The following is a 19,830-nucleotide window of genomic DNA, read 5'->3' as shown; positions in this document are numbered from 1 at the left end:
TAATGATATCGTTCAGCGGGTGTGCTCAATGTCATGAACGACATTGAGCACACCCTGCCGGGGACACACTAGACGATATCGCTCAGGGAGCAATATAGTCTAGTGTGTACGCTCTTTTACTGTTTTCTGAAATTCTTCATATCGTAGCAGTAGAAGCTTTTCATGATGGTAGCAGACTGAGGTTCCAGGATCATTGGTTACTGCATTTGAAACTTCAGTTCTCAGAATCAAAAGTTCGTTCTTCATCTGTAAAGTGGTCCCAGATATGTAATCCAATGGTTTTTGAGTAGATAGTAATATGGCAGTCCGTATTTAAAAGACTACCAAATGTGCACTTTTGATGAGCAGCTGCCATGATTATCTTTCTGTGTCTCCCTCTCTTTCTCTGGAAAGTTTCAGTTTTTGTTTCTCTAAAGGGAATTCCCTTCCCATCAGTTTCTGTTCGTTTCATTTTCTGTATGGGTGTTTTATCCCATTTTCTCAGTGTAGTTAACTTTTTTGGTATGGTTTGTTAACAATGTGTAAATTATGTATGTGGTACACCAGTAATCAAGCGTAACCTTGATGATATATATTTTTTTCTACTTCAGGGTCCATAGGGGGTCCACAGGGTTGACCTTGGGGTATAGCTGGATCTGGATCCACGGGCACCACGCAGTTAAAGCTTTGCTGCTCCCATGATGCACTTGGGTTCGTCGTCCTCTATACCCCGACCACAGGCACCTCAGTTTTAGTTGGTGCCCGGCCGGAGTCGGGTCACCCTGGGCAGTGGGCCTGCATAAGCAGCCCCTAAGCTTTAATTTAAATTTTTTTGCAAAAAAGATGATTTTATTATTTTATTTTTTACTATCTTCAGAGCGGCAGCATAAGACTGTCCATCTGGACGTCCATGCTGCCGCTCCAACAGCCCCGCTGGCGCTGCGACGCCAGTACTGATCTGGGGATCGCAGCGGGACCCCGGAGTCAGTACTAGCGTGGCTCCGGGAGCTCCCACTGACTGCTGCCGAATTCTACGGGGCCAGGTAAGCCGCGTGTAGCGCTTCGCGCTGCACGCGGGGGGGAAAAATGCAGTCTTTCAGTCGCCGGTCTCTGGGGACAGACCGGCGGCGCTAGTAGCGGCGGCGGGCTCCCCCTCTTCAGGAATACCCCGCGTGACCACTGGCCCCCGGGGTGTAAGTACCGGCGGGGAACCAGCTTCCCCGGGGGTTTAATACTAGCAGGGGAGGCAGCCTTCCCTGCTTTACTGGCTCCTCCTCTCAGCCCAGCGCGCCTTCTCTCATGTGCTCTGGCGTCGCTGGGCTGTTATCTCCTGGCCACTCCTCCTCAGTGCTCTCCGGCGGCCATCTTCCAGGCAGCATCGCAGAGCTCCCAGGCGGATACAGTGGACCAGTCCCCCTGCAAAGGACAGTGTTTGCAGCGCTATAGCCCTCCCAGACACTGAATCTGGGAGGTTGATTGTAGCTGAAGGTGCAGTGAGTATAACTTCCTGCATGGTATGTGACTATTGCTAGTGCTGCTGTCTGTGCTTTTTCTACTTACTGTCAGCTTTTTACCTATCCCTTTCCTTCTCCTACGGCCCGCAGGTGCGTGGGGGAGGGGTGTTCTTTCTGTATACCTCACTTATATAGATCTACGTATTTGTGAGTTCCGTCACATACTGCGGTGTGCTACTCAGTACCAGATTGTGGGCTGTTTGTGTTGCATACTTGGGAGTGAGCAGGTGTTATACGCCTTTACCTCTTTTCTTTTATTGCAAAAGTTTTGTCATGTCTGATGAGGAGAAGGAGCGCTCCGTGGCTCCTGTGTTTTCCTGCCGACGCTGTTCGACAGGGGTTGACGGGGCGGATTTGTCTCAAAACGGTCTGTGCGGACGGTGCCAGCTGGTACCTGGTCCCTCTAAACCCCCAGTGGTGCAGGATCCTCCGTGGGCGATGTTTACGCAAGTGCTGGCGTCGATCGCGGACCAGCTGGCGGTCCCGACTGCGGGCCCTTCTAGGGCGTTGCCCCAGCCTACCGTTCCCCGGGCGTGACGCGTCTGGTGCAGTCTCCTCCCGGGTCTCAGACTGTGGGTCCTTATGCGGGTTTGCCTGTGTACGTGCAATCTCCCACGGTACCACAGCAGTCGATGGTACCGTTTCAGGGGTATCCTCAAACGGTACCCCCTCCCTGGGTGGATGTCCTCTCCAGCTCTGTTCAGAGCCTGGCGGCTTCGTCATCGGCCTTTCAAACTATGTTGCACAGTGATTTGCCACCAAGGATGTCCAAGCGAACTGTTTCGGCTTCATTGGCGGCACAGTTTACGGACACGGACGTGTCTTCGGATGACGGGGAGATCCATGAAGACTCTGACTCGGATGCTGGGGCCCAGGAGGTGGAGGCTAAGTCCTCCATTGGTTAGGGCGGTGCGGGTCATCCTTCATATAGAGGAGGATGCGCCGGCTCCCAGGTCGAAGTACCCTAATTTTAAGAAGGCCAAGGTAGCTTCGACGGTTTTTCCCCGTCTGATCAGTTAACGGATCATATGGCAGGGGCCTGGCAGTTGCCCAGCAAGAGGTTCCAACCGCAGAAACGGTTGGCTTCAAACTATCCTTTTCCTGAGGCTCATTGCAGGAAGTGGGAAACTCCGCCTGCTGTGGATTCCCACATTACCCGCTTAATTAAAAGCGCTACGCTGCCTTTGCCGTCAATCTCGTCCCTGAAAGATCCCACGGACAGGAAAGTGGAGACTTGTTTAAAGTCTATCTACTCTCTCTCGGGGGCGGTTGCCCGTCCGTCCATGGCCATCTCTTGGGTGGCTAAGGCCATCGAGAGCTGGGCCAACGCCTTGGAGGATACCTTTCCGGAAGATGTTCCGGAGATCCAGAGAGCGTTGATAGGACAAATGAGGGATGCGGCTTCCTACATTGGGGAAGCATCGTTAGATGCAAGCCTGCTGACCTCTCGGGTGTCGGCTGCAGCTGTGTCGGCGCGTCGGTCCTTGTGGCTGAGGTCTTGGAGAGCTGACGCAGACTCCAAAAAGGGACTGGGGGCCTTACCTTTTAATGGGGAGTTGCTTTTTGGTCCAGACTTGGACAAAATTGTGGATACTCTGGCTAAGTCTAAATCCGCTTTCCTCCGTTCGGCTTTTGCACCTACCAAAGTACGGAGCTCTGCCTTTCGGTCCTTTCCGGTTCAGGGCAAGGCCAAAGGTCAGTCCTTCCCAAGGCAATCGGCGACCAAGGCCGCTTCTAAGCCCAAGAAGCAGGCCTGGAGTGCCAGGTGCCCTTCTTCCAAGCAGGAGGATAAACCTTCTGCCTGATGGGACGGGCCTCCCTCTGGGGGACCCCAGAGTGGGAGGCCGACTTCTTCTATTTGCCCAGTGCTGGCACAATACCACCACGGATGCCTGGGTTCGAGAAGTGGTCTCCCAGGGGTACGCCCTGTCTTTTCGGCACAGACCGCCCCACCAGTTTTTCTGCACGAGTCCTTCTCAGGATACGACCAAGACTTTACAGATTCAGGAAGCTATAGAGTCCTTGCTGAAAGCAGGGGTCATTGTTCCCGTTCCTCAATTACAACGAGGGATGGGGTACTATTCTCTGTTTCTGGTGCAGAAACCCAATGGTTCTCATCGCCCTATCCTCAACTTCAAGTCTCTGAACAAATTTCTCAGAGTTCCCAAGTTCAGGATGGAAACGTTACGTTCCATCATTCTGGCGATGGAACCGGGGGATTACATGGTGTCCCTGGATATCCAGGACGCCTACCTCCATGTTCCGATAGCACCTTCACCAGTGGTATCTGAGGTTCGCTATCCGTCAACATCATTTTCAGTTCCGGGCGCTACCCTTTGGCCTCTCCACGGCACCGAGGGTGTTCACAAAGATTATGGCAGTCATGGCCGCACATCTTCGGAACCAGAATGTACAGCTACTGCCGTATCTGGACGATCTTCTGTTGCCGGCGAGCTCCCCGGGGTACTGCTTCAACATCTCCACCTGACGATCGCTTGCTTGCAAGCGCACGGGTGGCTGATTAAATTGGACAAAGTCCTCCCTGATTCCATCACAGCGGATGGTTCATTTGGGAGCCCTGCTGGATTCTCGTCAGCAACGGATTTTCCTGACTCCGGAGAAGGTCTCCTCCCTGCATCTGCGGATACACAGTTGCCTGAGCAGTTGCCGCCTGTCGGTCCATTCGGCTATGAGAGTTCTGGGGTCCATGGTGTCGACATTCGACATGGTGGAATTTGCCCAGTTCCATTCCCGGCCCCTGCAGGGGCTGATTCTATCGGAATGGAACGGGTTACCTCACCGGATCCGCTCTCAGATGCTGGTGTTGTCCCCGGAGGTTCGGCAGTCTTTGGCTTGGTGGCTTCAGACAGCGCATCTGGTCGAGGGGCGCCCCTTTTGGATCCCGGACTGGGTCCTGCTCACGACGGATGCCAGTCTCCGGGGTTGGGGGGCAGTGACCGGCTCATTATCGCTTCAGGGTCGTTGGTCCGCGGAAGAAGCACTTCTCCCCCATCAACATCCTGGAACTGCGGGCAGTATACAGGGCCCTGCAGTCGTCCAGCCACGCTCTTCACGGAAAGGCGGTTCAGGTGCAGTCCGACAACGCCACCACGGTGGCGTACATCAACCACCAAGGGGGAACTCTCAGTCGGGCAGCAAATGTTGGAGGTGTCTCGCATTCTTGCTTGGGCGGAGTGTCACATTCCAGCGATCTCGGCAGTCTTCAGTCCCGGAGTCCTCAATTGGGAGGCGGACTTCCTCAGCCGTCACGACGTGCATCCCGGGGAATGGTCGCTTCACCCAGAGGTGTTTCAGCTACTCGTGGACAGGTGTGGGGCTGCCGGAGCTGGACTTGATGGCCTCCCGTCACAATCACAAGTTGCCCGTTTACGGGTCAAGGACAAGAGACGCAGGCGCCTGTCTGGTAGACGCACTGTCGGTTAAATGGACGTTTCACCTGGCGTATCTGTTTCCTCCGATATCTCTGCTTCTTTGGGTTCTGCGGAAATTCAAGCAGGATGGCGGCACGCTCGTGCTGGTAGCTCCGGCGTGGCCCAGACATCTTTGGTACTCCGATCTGAGGTGCCTCTCCATCGACGCTCCGTACCTTCTTCCTCGGTGTCGGGACCTGTTGTCTCAAGGGCCCTGCCTTTACCCGGATCTGGGTCGGCTGTCTTTGACGGCGTGGCTCTTGAGACAGCCGTCTTGAGGTCTAGGGGTTTCTCCAGTTCGGTCATTGGTACCATGCTTAGGGCACGCAAGCCTGCTTCCGCGCGGATTTACCACAGGGTGTGGCGCACTTATTTTCAGTGGTGTGAATCCAGAAATTATGATCCGCAGGTGTTCCGGGTTTCCAGAATCTTCAAGTTTCTTCAATCGGGTTTGGACCTCTGCTTACGCCTGGCCTCTCTGAAGGTTCATGTGTCTGCTTTGTCTGTATGGTTTCTGCGACGGATTGCTAAACTACCAGATGTTCACACCTTTTTCCAAGGTGTTTTCAGGATCCAGCCTCCCTTCGTGCCTCCGGTGGCTCCTTGGGACTTGGCGGTGGTACTACGGGTCTTGCAGGGTACTCCTTTTGAGCCGCTTGAGCCGGTGGAGCTCAAGTGGCTGACGTTTAAGACCGTTTTTCTCCTGGCAATTGCTTCTGCCAGGAGGGTGTCAGAATTGGGGGCGCTTTCCTGTCGCCCTCCTTTTCTGATTTTTCACCAGGACAGAGCGGTGCTCCGCACTCGTCCTGAGTTTTTGCCCAAAGTGGTCTCAAAGTTCCACATTAATCAGGAACTTGTTGTGCCAGCTTTTCAGTCACCTGATCTTTCAGCTGGTGAGGCTTCCTTAGATGTAGTCCGGGCACTTAGAATCCGACTTCCTAACCGAAGCAGTCCGGTCCACATAGATTCTTTGTTTGTCCTCTTCAGTTTTCACAAGAGGGGTTGGCCTGCCAACAAGCAAACGTTAGCCCGTTGGCTTCGTTCCGTTATTTGTGAGGCTTATGCACAGGAGGGTTTACCTGTGCCAGCCTCTGTTAAGGCTCATTCCACTCGTTCTGTGGGTCCCTCTTGGGCTGCCAGACGTGGCGCCTCCGCTGTTCAGCTGTGTAAGGCGGCCACTTGGTCTTCAATTCAAACATTTTTGAGGTTCTATGCGTTTGACACCTTCGCCTCTCAGGATGCATCCTTTGGGCGCCGGGTACTCCTTTCAGCACAGGAGCATCCCCGCCCTTAGTTGAACTGCTTTGGGACATCCCCAAGGTCAACCCTGTGGACCCTGAAGTAGAAAACAAGAGATATGGTAAGAACTTACCTTTGTTATCTGTTTCTACGAAGTCCATAGGGTCCACAGGGTGCCCGCCCTGACGCACCTGGCTTCAAATGGGCTGTGTGGCTGGTCACCGGTTTTCCGTCTCCCATTTCTGTGAGTATGGTTTCTTGTGTGTTCCAGTCTTCCTTCTCTCTGTTTCGTCTCCTCCTCCGGCCTTAGCTGCTTACCAACTGAGGTGCCTGTGGTCGGGGGCGGGGTATAGAGGAGGACAGACCCAAGTGCATCCTGGGAGCAGAAAAGCTTTAACTGCGTGGTGCCCGTGGATCCAGATCCAGCTATACCCCAAGGTCGACCCTATGGACTTCGTAGAAACAGAGATAACAAAGGTAAGTTCTTACCATATCTCTTGTTTTCTCCACTATGAAACAGAGTACCCTGCTGATTTTTTATTTTTTTTGGTGTGGTAGTAATGTATACCTTTTTTAAGCACCCCAAAAAAATGGGATCCCTAATGTCGATTGAACCTAGCGTTTGTTTTTTAATTCTATTCGAAAAACGTGCGTTTTGGCCGTAACGCAAAACATGACGCAGATAAAGTAAGTAATTTTGGTTTGGATTCTGGAGGAAGTGTTACCTTAGGGACCACATTTTGTGGTGATTCCTTAATAAACACCTGTGATACTTCAAATAAACTGGATAAAGAAGCCGTGATTAATTATTTAATTGAAAAATCAATATTTAATCAACTAATTGTCAGACAGTTGAGAGATTTGGCAGAAATAGTTGTCTTGACATCCTCTCAACTAAAAAAAAATTTGAAAAATTCTGAAATGGGTGGTGGACATTTCATTTTTTTTTTTTTTGGGGTGTTCTGATGTAGAATGACCCATAGACATTTATTGAGGATATTTAAAACTAACGGCAGTTTTGAATATTTTGTATGTTTGTCAAAGTAAACTGTACTTGCTAAAGCCATTTAACTATTTGCATAGCTTTTTAATCATAGGGTTTGTTTTGTTTTTCCCTTTTTAAGGTTTGTGGCCATGAGATGCTGGCACACAGAGCAGTGCTTGCATGCTGCAGTCCCTTCTTGTTTGAAATTTTCAACAATGACAATGAGTCGCATGGAATTTCTCATGTTAAATTTGATGATTTGAACCCAGAGGCAATGGAAGTCTTGTTAAATTATGCATATACTTCACAGTAAGTATGCAGCAGTATTAATAGAGGAGTGGGCATATAATTGAAATGGGTGTTTTTTATTTATTTACTTTTTAACAATAACCTTTTGGAATAGTTTTGTGCGTGAATGTTGTTCATACCATCATTGAGCTTCCATGCTCTGAGATTTAACCATCTGTGTAAAGATGCATACATAGGATATGTCTGAAAATAAGTCTTTTAAAAAAATAAATAATTAAAAACGCCAGAGCCGTACCTAGACATTTTGGTGCCCTGTTCCAGTAAGCTAAAGTACTACTTTCAAATAGGGAGAGTCCAAAAAAGTGGCGTGGTCTCACAGGTAAGTGGCATGACCACACAATAGTACCCCCCATTCACATTACACCAAACACGAGTCCCCCTTACACATTAAGCCATAGTTCTGATGTGTAGCCAGCATAAGACTTGAGTCAGTGTCGATAGACAGATCTAATGTCGGCAAGAATAGGCAGGTTTTAAAAACATGGCTCCAATGAAGACTGTTTTGAACTGATGGACTATAACAAACATTTGCAATTTTATTTTATAGTTTTGTATTTTTTTTTCAGACTTAAAGCTGAGACGGAGCTAGTAAAAGATGTCTACTCTGCGGCAAAAAAACTTAAAATAGATCGCGTAAGACAGGTAAGGTTTTAATTTACAAATGATTATATTGTGGAGAGGTTGCTCTAAAGTAAACATTGTCCCATGTCCAGGAAACCGCAGTCCCTCAAGTAGTGAATATTGATCTAGCTTATCCGCGAAAAGTATTACAATATGGTTGCATTTATGATTTTTGTAATTGTTCTAATGTGTTTAACGATTGCTTAAGTGTAATACAGGGCTCGACACAACCTGGGGCCAGGTCGCCATGGTGACCAGATTTTCAGCAACACCCGGGCCCTGTAGTGCTGACCACAAGCGTGGTCCACACTACAGGGTAACAAACACACAGCCGCCAGCGGCGGCTGTATGTTTGTTATAGCAGCCGATGAGTCTGTGAGACTCTCATTGGCTGCTGCGTCGTCCACGGAGTGAGCCGGCTGGAGCTCACTCATGAGCTCCGCCTTACTTCTTACCCCACAGCAGGTTGGGAGAGACGTCATGACTTCTCTCCCATAGTGCAGAGCGGACAGCGGCGGTCGTCTGCAGGAGCGTGGATCAGCTAAGTTGCGGGGGTTTTTTTTTTTTTTTTTAAGGGTCACTTCATAGGGGGGGTGGCAGATACTGGGAACACTGTGGAGGCACTGCATAGTTTGGGTGGCCGCTACTGTGGGTGCACTGCATAGGTGTTGTCCATCCCCTGGGCGCTTCCTCTCGTATCTCTTCCAATCGGTGTCCCTGCTGCCTCGGGTACATCACAAGCTGAAGCAAAAAGGTGGAATGGTTATCCTGGTCGCTCCAGACCGGCTGTGCACGGCGTTGTAGTGGTCGCAAATACGTGCTTTAACGTGCATTTTACCCGAAAATTATGACCAGGGACTTGCTTTTGTAGAATGGGTGAGTCCCCGGGGACGCACTCCGTTGTGGCTAATCCCCTGGCTTCTAATCAAATGTCTCCATGGCCCGGCCATATAACGTGGAGGTGGAACCAGCCCTTTAGTGCCTTTCGTTGATGCTGCAGCACCCAGTGAGAAGACAGCACTGGCAACCCGGCGAGAGGACGCTGGCTGCACTCCCTGACCTGGAGGAGTATTTAAGTAAATTTAATAAGCAGGTGGAGGTTGGTTTGCTGTGGCAGGTGGGGGTGCTGCTGCTTAATGGGTGGCTGTTTGGTACTGTGGTGGGTGGGGGTGGCTGAGGATAACTTCCTGCTGTTACGGTTGCTGCTGCTAATAGTGAAGAGTGGCGGGCGGGTGGACAAAAGGGGGTATGTTTGGCAAACAATTTAGGTGTGGGGGGGCTGCTACTACTACTTTAAGCTGCCCTTATCCCCCTCCCTACCCCAAGAACTGCCTGCGGTTCTCTTCTCCTTGCTCCCCAGCTTTGTCGCAACTGCAGTGTGAACTTAACCCCTCCCTTCCCCCAGCACTGCCTGCCTTTACCCCCAAGCTCTACCCCAACTGCTGCTTGCCCTTAACCCTCCTCTACCCCAACTGCTACCTGTCCTAGCACTGTCCTAACTGCTGCCTGTCCTCACCCCCCATAATATGTAATGGGACCCAGAAACAGTGGAGTAGGACCCCAATTTTTTTAAAGTGGGGGGTTCCTGGGACTCAATTTTTTTTGCTCAGCACCATAACTGTGTTGCACATGGTTGTCTGTGGCTCCCCCTTGGCTTTTCCACTTTAGCCCGACCTTGTTCCAGGATCCTCCTTGCCTGGCTTTGACAGGATGGTTATTGAGACATACAATGCCAGGAAACCTGTTTCTATTAAGGTATATCACTGGGTTTGGCAAGCCTTCTTTTCCTGGAGTGCAGTCAGAGGTTGGATCCGCATCTCCAGGATTCTGACCTTCATGCAGGAAGGGTTGGACATGTACCTTTAGCCTTACTTCCCTATTTAAGGTACAGGTCTTGGCCCTCTGGGGTAAGTATTGCAGTCATTCATGAGATGCAGACTTTCCTCGAGGTGGGTGCTCCACATCCAGCCCCCCTTTGTTCCACCCGGTTCCACTTGGGACCTGCTTCTGGTACAGCTTGCTTTTCAGAGCCATCCATTTCAGCCTTTGGACTCACTAGACCTCAGGTGGCTTACGTGGAAGATTGTTTCTCCTGGCTATCTCATCTGCCACGAGGGTTCCATAATTTTCACCATGACCGCACGGTCGGACCACTACTGCTTTTCTTCCAAAAGTTGTCCTAGATTCATTTCAATCAGGAAATTGTGGTCCCTTTACTTCCTTTGATGGATTAGTGACATCCTCATTTGTCTTTGTACGTGGTTTGGTTCCTCCAGCACTAACCATATAACCCAGTCTTGTCAGTGGAAACAGAGAAGAGTTTATCAGGTAAGAACCACCACACATCCTTTTAATGCTCCTCATTCTAACCACATGCCATGCCATCTAACCACACATAAATGGTCATCAGATTCTGCCACATGCCCATACCTGCCCCAATTTAAAATCTCATCTCATACAGTAGTGTCCTCCGTTAATAATATGCCACCCAGCAGGGCTCAAGTTCATATGCCACACAGTAAATCTTCCTCCCCAAGAAGCACTAAAAGAGAATGTCAGTGTAGAAAATTTCTGGTGCAGACAAAACAGTGACTGCAGCCAGACTCTGAACTCATTAGATGATCCAGTTCAGGATCCAGCAACATCTGTTTCAGCAGGCAACACTTATTACTGTGAATTATTTTATGATGACACTCCTTTGTGGGATTATCTAGCTTCTCCAGGACTGGCAGTGTCCAGCTCCTCATTTAACAAACAACCACCTCCGAAGGAGCTTTTTCTTTTCTTTTTTTTCTGGGCAATTTGCTTTGTTAGTAGTGTATGGTGACTGGGATTTATTAATGTAAATTATTCATGAATTTTAGTGCTAAATGGTGGTAGTGTGCAAAGACCACACAATTCTAATCCACCTACTGTGTGTGTGAAAAACTGCTTAGGTGAGTGTAGAATCCCATTTCTTTGCACTTTCCCTTGTTAATGTACTGTGTGGGTTTCCTCCGGGTACTCCAGTTTCCTTCCACAATCCAAAAACTTTATAGTAGTTTTTTTGGATTCTTACTAGAAATTAACCCTATTGTATTTGTGGTAGTAATTATAGATTGTTAGCTTTGCTGGGGCTGATGTGAATGGTAAAATATTCTCTGGAAAGTGCTACAGACTATGGGCCTGATTTAGAGATTGGCAGAATTGCAGAGCCGCACATAAGCGACTCTGCAATTCCGTCCATCTGTAGGAAACGAACATCTACTTGCTGCATCTATGATCCCAGCATTGTGACCAAGGTCGCAGCCTTGGATCACAATCGAGACCAATAACTGCTCCTTTGGCCAGGCTGCAGAAGCTGAAGTCTACCGCAGCCTGGCCAGGTCCTGGAAGCTGTTAGGCCAGGAAATCTGCATCCAACGATGCAGACCCTGGCATTGTCCCTCAACACGCCCCCGTTTCCAGAGCGGTTGCAAGCCACGCTCCCCCAAAGATTGATTGACAAGCTGCGGCTGGACCCCTCTGCACATGCGCATACCCTAGACCAGTGTTGGCTAACCTTGACACTCCAGCTGTTGTGGAACTATATATCCCAGCATGCCCTGCCACAGTTTTAGCATGCCCTAATAGCAAAACTGTAGCAGTGCATGCTGGGTTATGTAGTTCCATAACAGCTGGAGTGTCAAGGTTAGCCAACACTGCCCTAGACCATTGAAGATGTACACTAACCGACTGATTAACATACATCTATGAATCAATCCCTGTGTGTGCACGATTTAGAAAACATTGTTTAAAGCCGGTGATACCCAACCTCCCTTCTCGAGGCACACTAACAGTCCTGGTTTTAGTGATAACCCTGCTTGAGCACAGGTGGTAAATTCAAATTAACTGAGGTACTAATTAAGTCACCTGTGCTGTCTTGAGGACCGTGGTTGGGAACTCCTGTTTTAGGCCGAAGAGCTGACTAAAAATATTGGTCTACAATACCATCATGAGCAGTCTTTGCACAATGATAAACTGGCTATGGTTTGCTACCTCAACTTATTATTTGATAATAAATGTGTGCGAATCTCTTCCCAAAACAATTAGTGTAAGGCATGGTTTTAACTCTCCAAAAGAATAAGGGCTTGCATTTCCCACGGACTTTAAACTCTGCTTTCATCAACAAGTATAGTATTGTGTGACAGTAATGACAATTTGTTTTTTTTCAAGGTTTGTGGAGATTATTTATTATCCAAAATGGATGCACAGAGCTGTATCTCTTATCGTAATTTTGTGAACACCATGGGAGATTGGCGCTTGTTAAGTAAAATAGACAGTTATATACAGGAGCATCTACTTGAAATTTCTGAACAAGATGATTTTCTTAAACTTCCACGACTTAAGGTGAGTAAATCGCACACAAACTTTTCTTGATACGCATTATTACTGGGCTCAAATACCTCCCACTGCCTGCTTTGCAATTTTATTTATTTTTTTTTTTTGCTTTGTAAGCACAGTTGAATGTCTAGTAATTTTTCACAATTACAGATGTGTCCAACTACACCTAGGCTCAGGGATCGCAAAATACGCTCTAAAGCGCGTTTTTACGCACTACAGGCATTTGTGGACTCGGGTTTTTAAAAAAGTGTGTCCCGGAGGACGTGCTCCGATGTGTGAGCTGCAGCAGCCGAACAGTGCTCCCGCAGCGGCGTGTTCACAGCCAATTGCGGCCCGGCAGCGGCGTGTCCCCAGCCAATGACCCGGCCGGGGCTTCCAGCAAAAGCAAGGAGGTAACCACTACCACAAGTGCTGTCTACCCTTACACCATTCCCTACCCTCAGTACTGCCCCAGCAGCTATCCTGACCCCCTCCCTACCCCCCAGTATTGCCTGCTCCTTGCCCCCCAGTAGTGCGCCAGCTATCTACCCTTTCCCCCAGTCCTGCCTGTTCCTAACCCCCACCTTGTCCCCAGCATAGCACCAGCTGCTATCTGCCATTGCCCTTCCCTACACCCAGCACTGCCTGCCCCTAGCCCTCTCCTTGCCCCGCAGCAGTGTCGCAATAGCTGTCTGCGCTCACCTCTCCCTATCCCCAGCTCGGCTTGCCCTTACCCCTCTCTAGCTCCAGCTCCACCCCGACTTCTCCCTCTTTACCCCCAGCTCTACCCCAACTGCTGCTTGTCCTTATCCCCCCTCTACCCCAACTGATACCTGCCCCCAGCAATGTCCCAACTACTTCCTGCCCTCACCCCCCCCCCCCCCCCCCCCTTTGTGATGGGACCCAAAAACAGTGACGGACCCACATTTTTTAGTGAGGGGTCCCCAGGACCCACAAACTTTTTGCTCTGCGCGATCACTCTAGGCTCAATATGCCAACATGCTTGAGACGCCTGGCGTGACTAAGCCATTCCGAGAGGTGTAGTGCATCTACTACAGACACTGGGCTGCGACTTTAACCACACAAGAATTAGTTTTAGAAACTTGGATAAGTCGCAGATGAAGCACAACCGAACTCTGTTTGAAAAAAAGCTGCCGCATCTTAGCACTTTGTATACAACTTCAGACTCATTCACGCACACAGACGTATGTTTGCCGCAGGTCAAATTGTTCAGTGCAATCTAGCAAAGTTTGTTTCGAGTTCTGTTTGTGCAATTAAGACATACATTTTGAACAAAAGCAGCTTAACGGAGTCACGCAGTACCTGGCGCTCCGAGATGGGTGTTTGGCGCAACCGAAGCCACAGTGTAGGAGGACTCCTCTGCATCAAAACAGCAAATGATTTCAACTTTCTTAAGAGTTAAAGCATTAACCTCACTGCACCATGGTGTTTATCGAACAGCAAGCACCCTTCAAACTCCCTCACCTTTCTACAAATATAAAATTCTATGATGCAATGAAAATATGTAGTTTTCAGTCAGATCACTTAGGCGACCTGCAATCTTGCTGATGGTCGGGGTGATTTACCTCAACCCCTGGACCATGCAAGATTGCCAGTACACATAATCTGATGTAAAAACTACTGAACGGTACCTTGTTTCAACCTTCATTACACTGCATAGACATGCATACAATATTGTGTGATTGGCTGTGTCGCAACAGCCAATCGCATGTAACCCATGGGAGCCCGCTATTGTGGGTACACATTGGACATTGTGCAAGATGCTTTGTTCCGAACCACCTTATAACTATATATTGTCTAATGTGTACCCTGCCTTATTCTTAACAGGTAACTGCATAAACCATACTGAAAATGAATAAATCAACGCGCTGTCACTTACGCAGCTAGTAAAGGGATTGTCATTCCCAACAATAGTCACACACACACCCACCCCCCCACACACGCACCCCCACACACCCACCCCCCCACACACGCACCCCCACACACACACGCACCCCCACACACACACACACACACACACACACACACACACACTGGCACTCCCACACGGCGGCACTCCAGTCATAAAAGATATAGAGGCACAGGCTTAATACATCAACGTACATTTTTAGTGCTGGTATCTTATATTTTAGGTAACTGCAGAGAAATGCTTTGAAAAATTAAAAAAATACCAGCCAGGTAAATTTTTTTCCTTTTGACCTGCCTGTAGGAGGTGCAAATTGAGCCACACCTTTTTTAATGTTATTTCAAGCATACAACTGTTTTTTTTTATTAAGTTGTCCCCGAGTGTTTTGTCAGAGTAGCAATCAAGGTACGACACAGCTTTTCTGTTTCTCATTATCCTATATATCCTACACAAAATATAACTTATAATAACCAATTTTCTAGTAGGTTCAAACAGACAATTGCTTTAATATGGTTTACATTCCTTTTTATTTAGTTAACTGTCCTACACTTTTAACTGTTTTATAGCATCTATGTAATATGTCTGGTAAATCTTAGCATAAACCAGACCATGCCATAGTATAAACATCTGAAATGAAATGGGGCACAATAAAGTATTTTTTTATTTCACACTCCAAAAAAAAAAATATATATATATATATGTGTGTGTGTATGTAAAATAGTTACCCTATTGTGCACCAAACAATTCTTAAGTTCACACACAATGTGTTGTGTTTTTGTACTGTTTTTCTATTTACCATTAACTTTTAAGAGTCATGTAATTTGCAAATGCTAATAGGCTTGTGCAAAGATGACTCTCAGCCACTGATTACACATTGCCCTCCAGCAAGATCGTATTTAAATCATTACTGGCTATAATTAGACATTGTAGCTGTCTATTCGAGTTACTTGACCTTTCCATTTTGACTACTGCAGGAAATCATTTTCTGGTTTGCTTTTTAATGGAAAGCAAACAATTATTTGTATTTTTATTTTGAAATTGTGACTTCTGCATTTATGAATAATTATCAACATACTAATGTATATGGCACTTCATTATATTATTGCACTAGCGACCCACTCCAGCTTCGTCCGGGAGCAATTTAATTTTGCCAAAGCCCCCTGCATCTCATAACCTATGCCATGTCACCACAGCCCCCTGCTTCACATAACCTATGCCATGTCACCACAGCCCCCTGCTTCACATTCCTGCCCCCTGCATCTCACTAGTGTCACCACAACCCCCACTGCTGCTGCCCTGCAACTGGCTGAGGCCAGGCCACTGGGATGAGCTGGGAATGCCATGAGAGATTTGTATAGTAGCTACCATAAGCACTGTCAGCAGCATGTCCCCGAGGCTGGGGGACCTGTGCATATTTCCGCAGTCTCCATGTGCACCCATCCGCAGCTGCCGAGTGTTATGATTAACAATGTCCTCTTTGCACAATATACCCTGTATATCCTGGGCTTCCTGATGAGCTTCCTCGCCATGGTGCCCCTGTCCAAGAGCAGCGCTGACTTCCATGGGAGGTACCTCCTGTTCCCGCTCAGCCACACGCAAACGCATACTCTTGTATGTCTGGTACAAAAGCTTAGGGTTTTTTGCATTGGGCACATCATGAGGTGCCTTCTGCTGAGCATAAGTATGTAAAATGCTTTACTTTGTATTTCATGGCATCCATTACTCTGGGATTGCATCCCATTACTCTAGTACTAGACAGGAAATGTTTCCTCTTAGGGACTGCCCACTTAGGGTATATAGGTTCCCTCCCCATATAGCTCCCTAGTTTTTTCCTTACTCCTAGATAGGCGGGGGGGACTTGGGGTTAGGCAGCCCCCCGGGGAGGTTAGGGTTGGGCACCCTCCCGGGAGACCTAGGGTTAGGCTGCAGGGAAGGGGGGGGGTTAGGTTTAGGCAACCCTAAGGGAGCGTTGGGGGGGGGGGGGGGGGGGGAGAGAGAGAAAGGTTAGCGATACTTACCTTAGTTAACGATCGGGATTTTCACACCTGCCCGGCTGCTGCTGTCGGGATTTGAACTGCCGGCCATGCTGATTCCTCTAAAACTACTGTCCCTCTTGAACATGGGGCTGTACTAAGAGCATGGATAAAAGGATTGAAAGTTCTTTAAAAAAAAAAAATAGATGCATAGCTCTGCAGCAGTTTTTCTGAAATCTGGTGTTGCGATGGCCTCAGTATCCAGAACTTTGAGATTCTGGGCGTCTATTATGCATACAGACTTGGAAGAAACAATTTTGAGAGGTCTTTCTAATATGAATAAAGCTATAGAATACCTGTGTGAAGCTTCATTTGATATGCTAGCGTTTTCTGCAAAATCTATGACTGCAGGAGTGATGGCGAGAAGAGCCCTATGGCTGCGTTCATGGGCAGCCGATATGCATTCAAAAAACAAGCTGGCCCCTTTACCATTTGAAGGTTATCTGTAATTTGGTAATAATTTGAAAGCAATTTTACTCCAAAGGACAGGAGGTAAATCTGTAAAATTGCCTCAGGATAGACTAAGTAGGTACCCTATAAATCTGCTAAACAGTCTAAAGCCAGAAGTTATAAACCTGGACAGCAATACAGAGGCAGATACTCCTCTTCAGGTATGACTAGGCAGTTCTTTCGCCAATCCTACAGGAGAGGCAATCTGAGACCATGACTACTTCAGGATCCCTGCAGACTTTTGGAAAATCTGTAGAAATTGTTTTGCGGTCAGAAGAGAAGAAATGTTGTTCAATTTTTCAGGTGACAGGGTGATTCCGAGCAATTTTGGACCTTGGACAATTAAACTTGTGAGGGTGAAGAAATGTCATAAGGAAACCCTGAAACCCATTCTGACGGGCATAAGACAAGACCACTTCCTGGCTTCAATAGATGTAAAGGATGCCTATTTCCACATTCTGGTATGCAAAGAATCGAAAGTTTCGAGATTATGCTTCCAAGGAAAACTTCTCCAATTTACCGGTCTTCCTTTTTAGTTTGGCAGCATCCCTGAAAATATTAACAAAAGGTTTTGGTGACACTCATATCTTGTTGAGAAGACCAGAAATAGCAGTCTGGCCATAACTAGATCTGCTAATTGGTGGAAGCTCAAGAGACATGGTGAGAGAAGCTGTGAACAGGGTATGCAGTCGGGAAGCCGGCGGACCTAATACCAACAGCCGGTTTTCCGACTGCTTTATCCCGGCGAGGGTTAAATGACAGGCGTCTAAATGTAGACACCTGTCATTTTACTGAGACCGGCATCCCGATCGAAGGGATAATGGGGTGCGTACAGCCGCGGGGGGAGAGGCTTAGGTTTAGGGCTCCCGGGGGACTTAGGTTTAGGCGACGGGGAAGGGGGGATTAGGATTAGGCACTGGGGGGAAAGTTAAATTTAGCTACCCCTAAGCGAGGGTTGGGGTTAGGGGTGGGAATTAGGTTAGTCTATACTTAGGGACGATCAGGATTTTCACCCATTTCGGGCAGCCGCTGTCGAGATTACAACTTGCGTCCGGTGGTAAATCATACCGATTCAGTGGACAGAACTATAGACTTTCTTCAGTGTTACGGTTTGATAATAAACTGGGGAAATAGTCCGTTAGATCCAGCACAGTAGTTAAAATAGCTGGGTGTGCAAGTAGACACTCGAAAATACACCATATCACTGTTTGAACAAAATGTGCAGAGATTCGAAGGCTGGCTTCTTTACTTCAGTAATGCAACAAAATGCTGTACGTCTATTGGGAATGATGTCATCTACCGTTGATATAATCCCATGGGAAAGATGGAAAATTAGGAAGTTACAGTGGAATCTACTTCGGAACTTCAGAACATTTTCAGAAATAGTGTTTCGTTCCAACTGCCGACACAAGATCAACAGGATGGGGAGCACATCTATTTGTACAAAGTCTACAAGGGTTCTGGAATGCCAAGGAGATATCCTCGAATCAGAGAGAAATGAGTGCAGTTTGGAATGCTATAAATGGTTTTCAAGATCACTTGAAAAGAAAACCTCCAAAATATTTTCAGACAATGGCCCGTATTCAATTTGAAGCGAAAAGCTGTTTTCGCTTGTTTTTGGCAAAAACTTTTCAACGATGACGTCATTTTCTGTTTTGGTTTTACTCCGTATTTCATTTGAAAGACTTTCCGCCTTGGTGGAGAGTCAATGCAATGTAATAGGCAAAAAAGTTTCGCCTATGAATGGGAGGTGGAAAAAAGTGCAGAATTGGGGTTTTGGGGTGCAACGTTGTTGGAACCCCCGTGCAGTCTTCAGACAGTCCCCCAAAGATTTTAAACACTTAACACCTTTATTTGAATTTGGGGGCGTAAAAAAAATGTTTGGGAACAAAGTTAAAAACTAGCGAACTTGACTCTGGGGGGGCCAAGTATGCCCCAAGTGTTTTTTGATTGCAGGTGCTTGTGGCAGGTGGATTGTTCACGATTTTTTCAATTTAATTTTAGCGACTTTTAAATATGCTGGCCCCCTTTTTCAAGTACCCCAAATTTGCTGGGATAACTTATTTTCTGGAAAAAATACTCCTGAATACTATTCTGCACCACGTATAGAAAAATGCTATTGAACCCGTTTAAAAACACCAAATACCTTCAGTAAGTCAAATTGGGGGGTACCATAGCTAACCCCCTTGTCGGAGCATCTTTTGGGGGGGGTGTCAGGCTGATTTCCCCAAATCTGACAGTACATTCCGCCTGTTCAAGTTTAGGCGGGTCCAGTTTTCGCGTACTTCCATATTGAATACGGGGTAAAGCGGGCACGGCCGCGATACTTTTCCGCCTACAAAAGACGCAATGTAGGCAAAGTCTGGGAGGCGGAAAAGTATCGCGGATCCGCTCTAATTGAATACTGCTCAATGTATTAGTAGTGGCAGATCTGAATCGTCAAGTTGGCACCAGGAGTCGAGTCCTAATTGAAGAAGTGTCAAGAATTCTGGAATGGGCAGAAGAACATCTCTGTTCATTGTCTGCTCTTCATGTGCCAGGGAAGGACAATGTTATTGCAGATTCCCTTAGCAGATACAAAGTGCTACCAAGAAAATAGGAGTTGGATGCACAAGTTTTTCAGAGCATAGTGATAAAATTTGGTCCCCCAAGATACCATCAACAAGGAACAAGCGGAGTGGATGCTTTTTCCATACCATCGAATTTCAAACTGGGATGTGTTCCCAACATTTCCGATTTCTCATATACTAATAAAAAGATCAGCGAAGGACGAGTAGAAGTAATAGTCCTTGTGTGGTTCCCAACGGTAGTGAGAATGGCGGTAGGCAATCCATGGACTTTGGCTATCACACAAAGTTTGTTGCATCAGTGTTCCAACCAAGTCTTCAAAATCTTTGTTTGACGGTGTGGAAGTTCAACGGGAACCACTACTGTCTGAACAAGTGGTACGATTTCTTAGGCAAGCGATAAAGTATCTTCAGATATCTATAACAGAACCTGG

General features: G+C 47.6%; 1 protein-coding gene across 2 annotated transcripts in view; it reads left to right on the top strand.

Annotated features, from left to right (window-relative positions):
• Positions 1–19,830, top strand: part of IVNS1ABP (influenza virus NS1A binding protein) — a 98,890-nt gene that overhangs the window by 55,724 nt on the left and 23,336 nt on the right. For both annotated transcript variants that reach the window (XM_088453908.1, XM_088453909.1), the window contains exons 4-6: positions 7,288–7,457; positions 8,024–8,099; positions 12,273–12,446. In XM_088453908.1, the coding sequence (XP_088310034.1) occupies positions 7,288–7,457; positions 8,024–8,099; positions 12,273–12,446 (420 nt within the window). The remainder of the gene's footprint in view (positions 1–7,287; positions 7,458–8,023; positions 8,100–12,272; positions 12,447–19,830) is intronic.

The sequence above is a fragment of the Taudactylus pleione genome, unplaced genomic scaffold (assembly GCF_031769625.1).
Source record: "Taudactylus pleione unplaced genomic scaffold, aTauple2 ptg000602l, whole genome shotgun sequence".
Lineage (NCBI taxonomy): Eukaryota > Metazoa > Chordata > Amphibia > Anura > Myobatrachidae > Taudactylus > Taudactylus pleione.
This window is presented reverse-complemented; position numbering and strand designations above follow the sequence as displayed.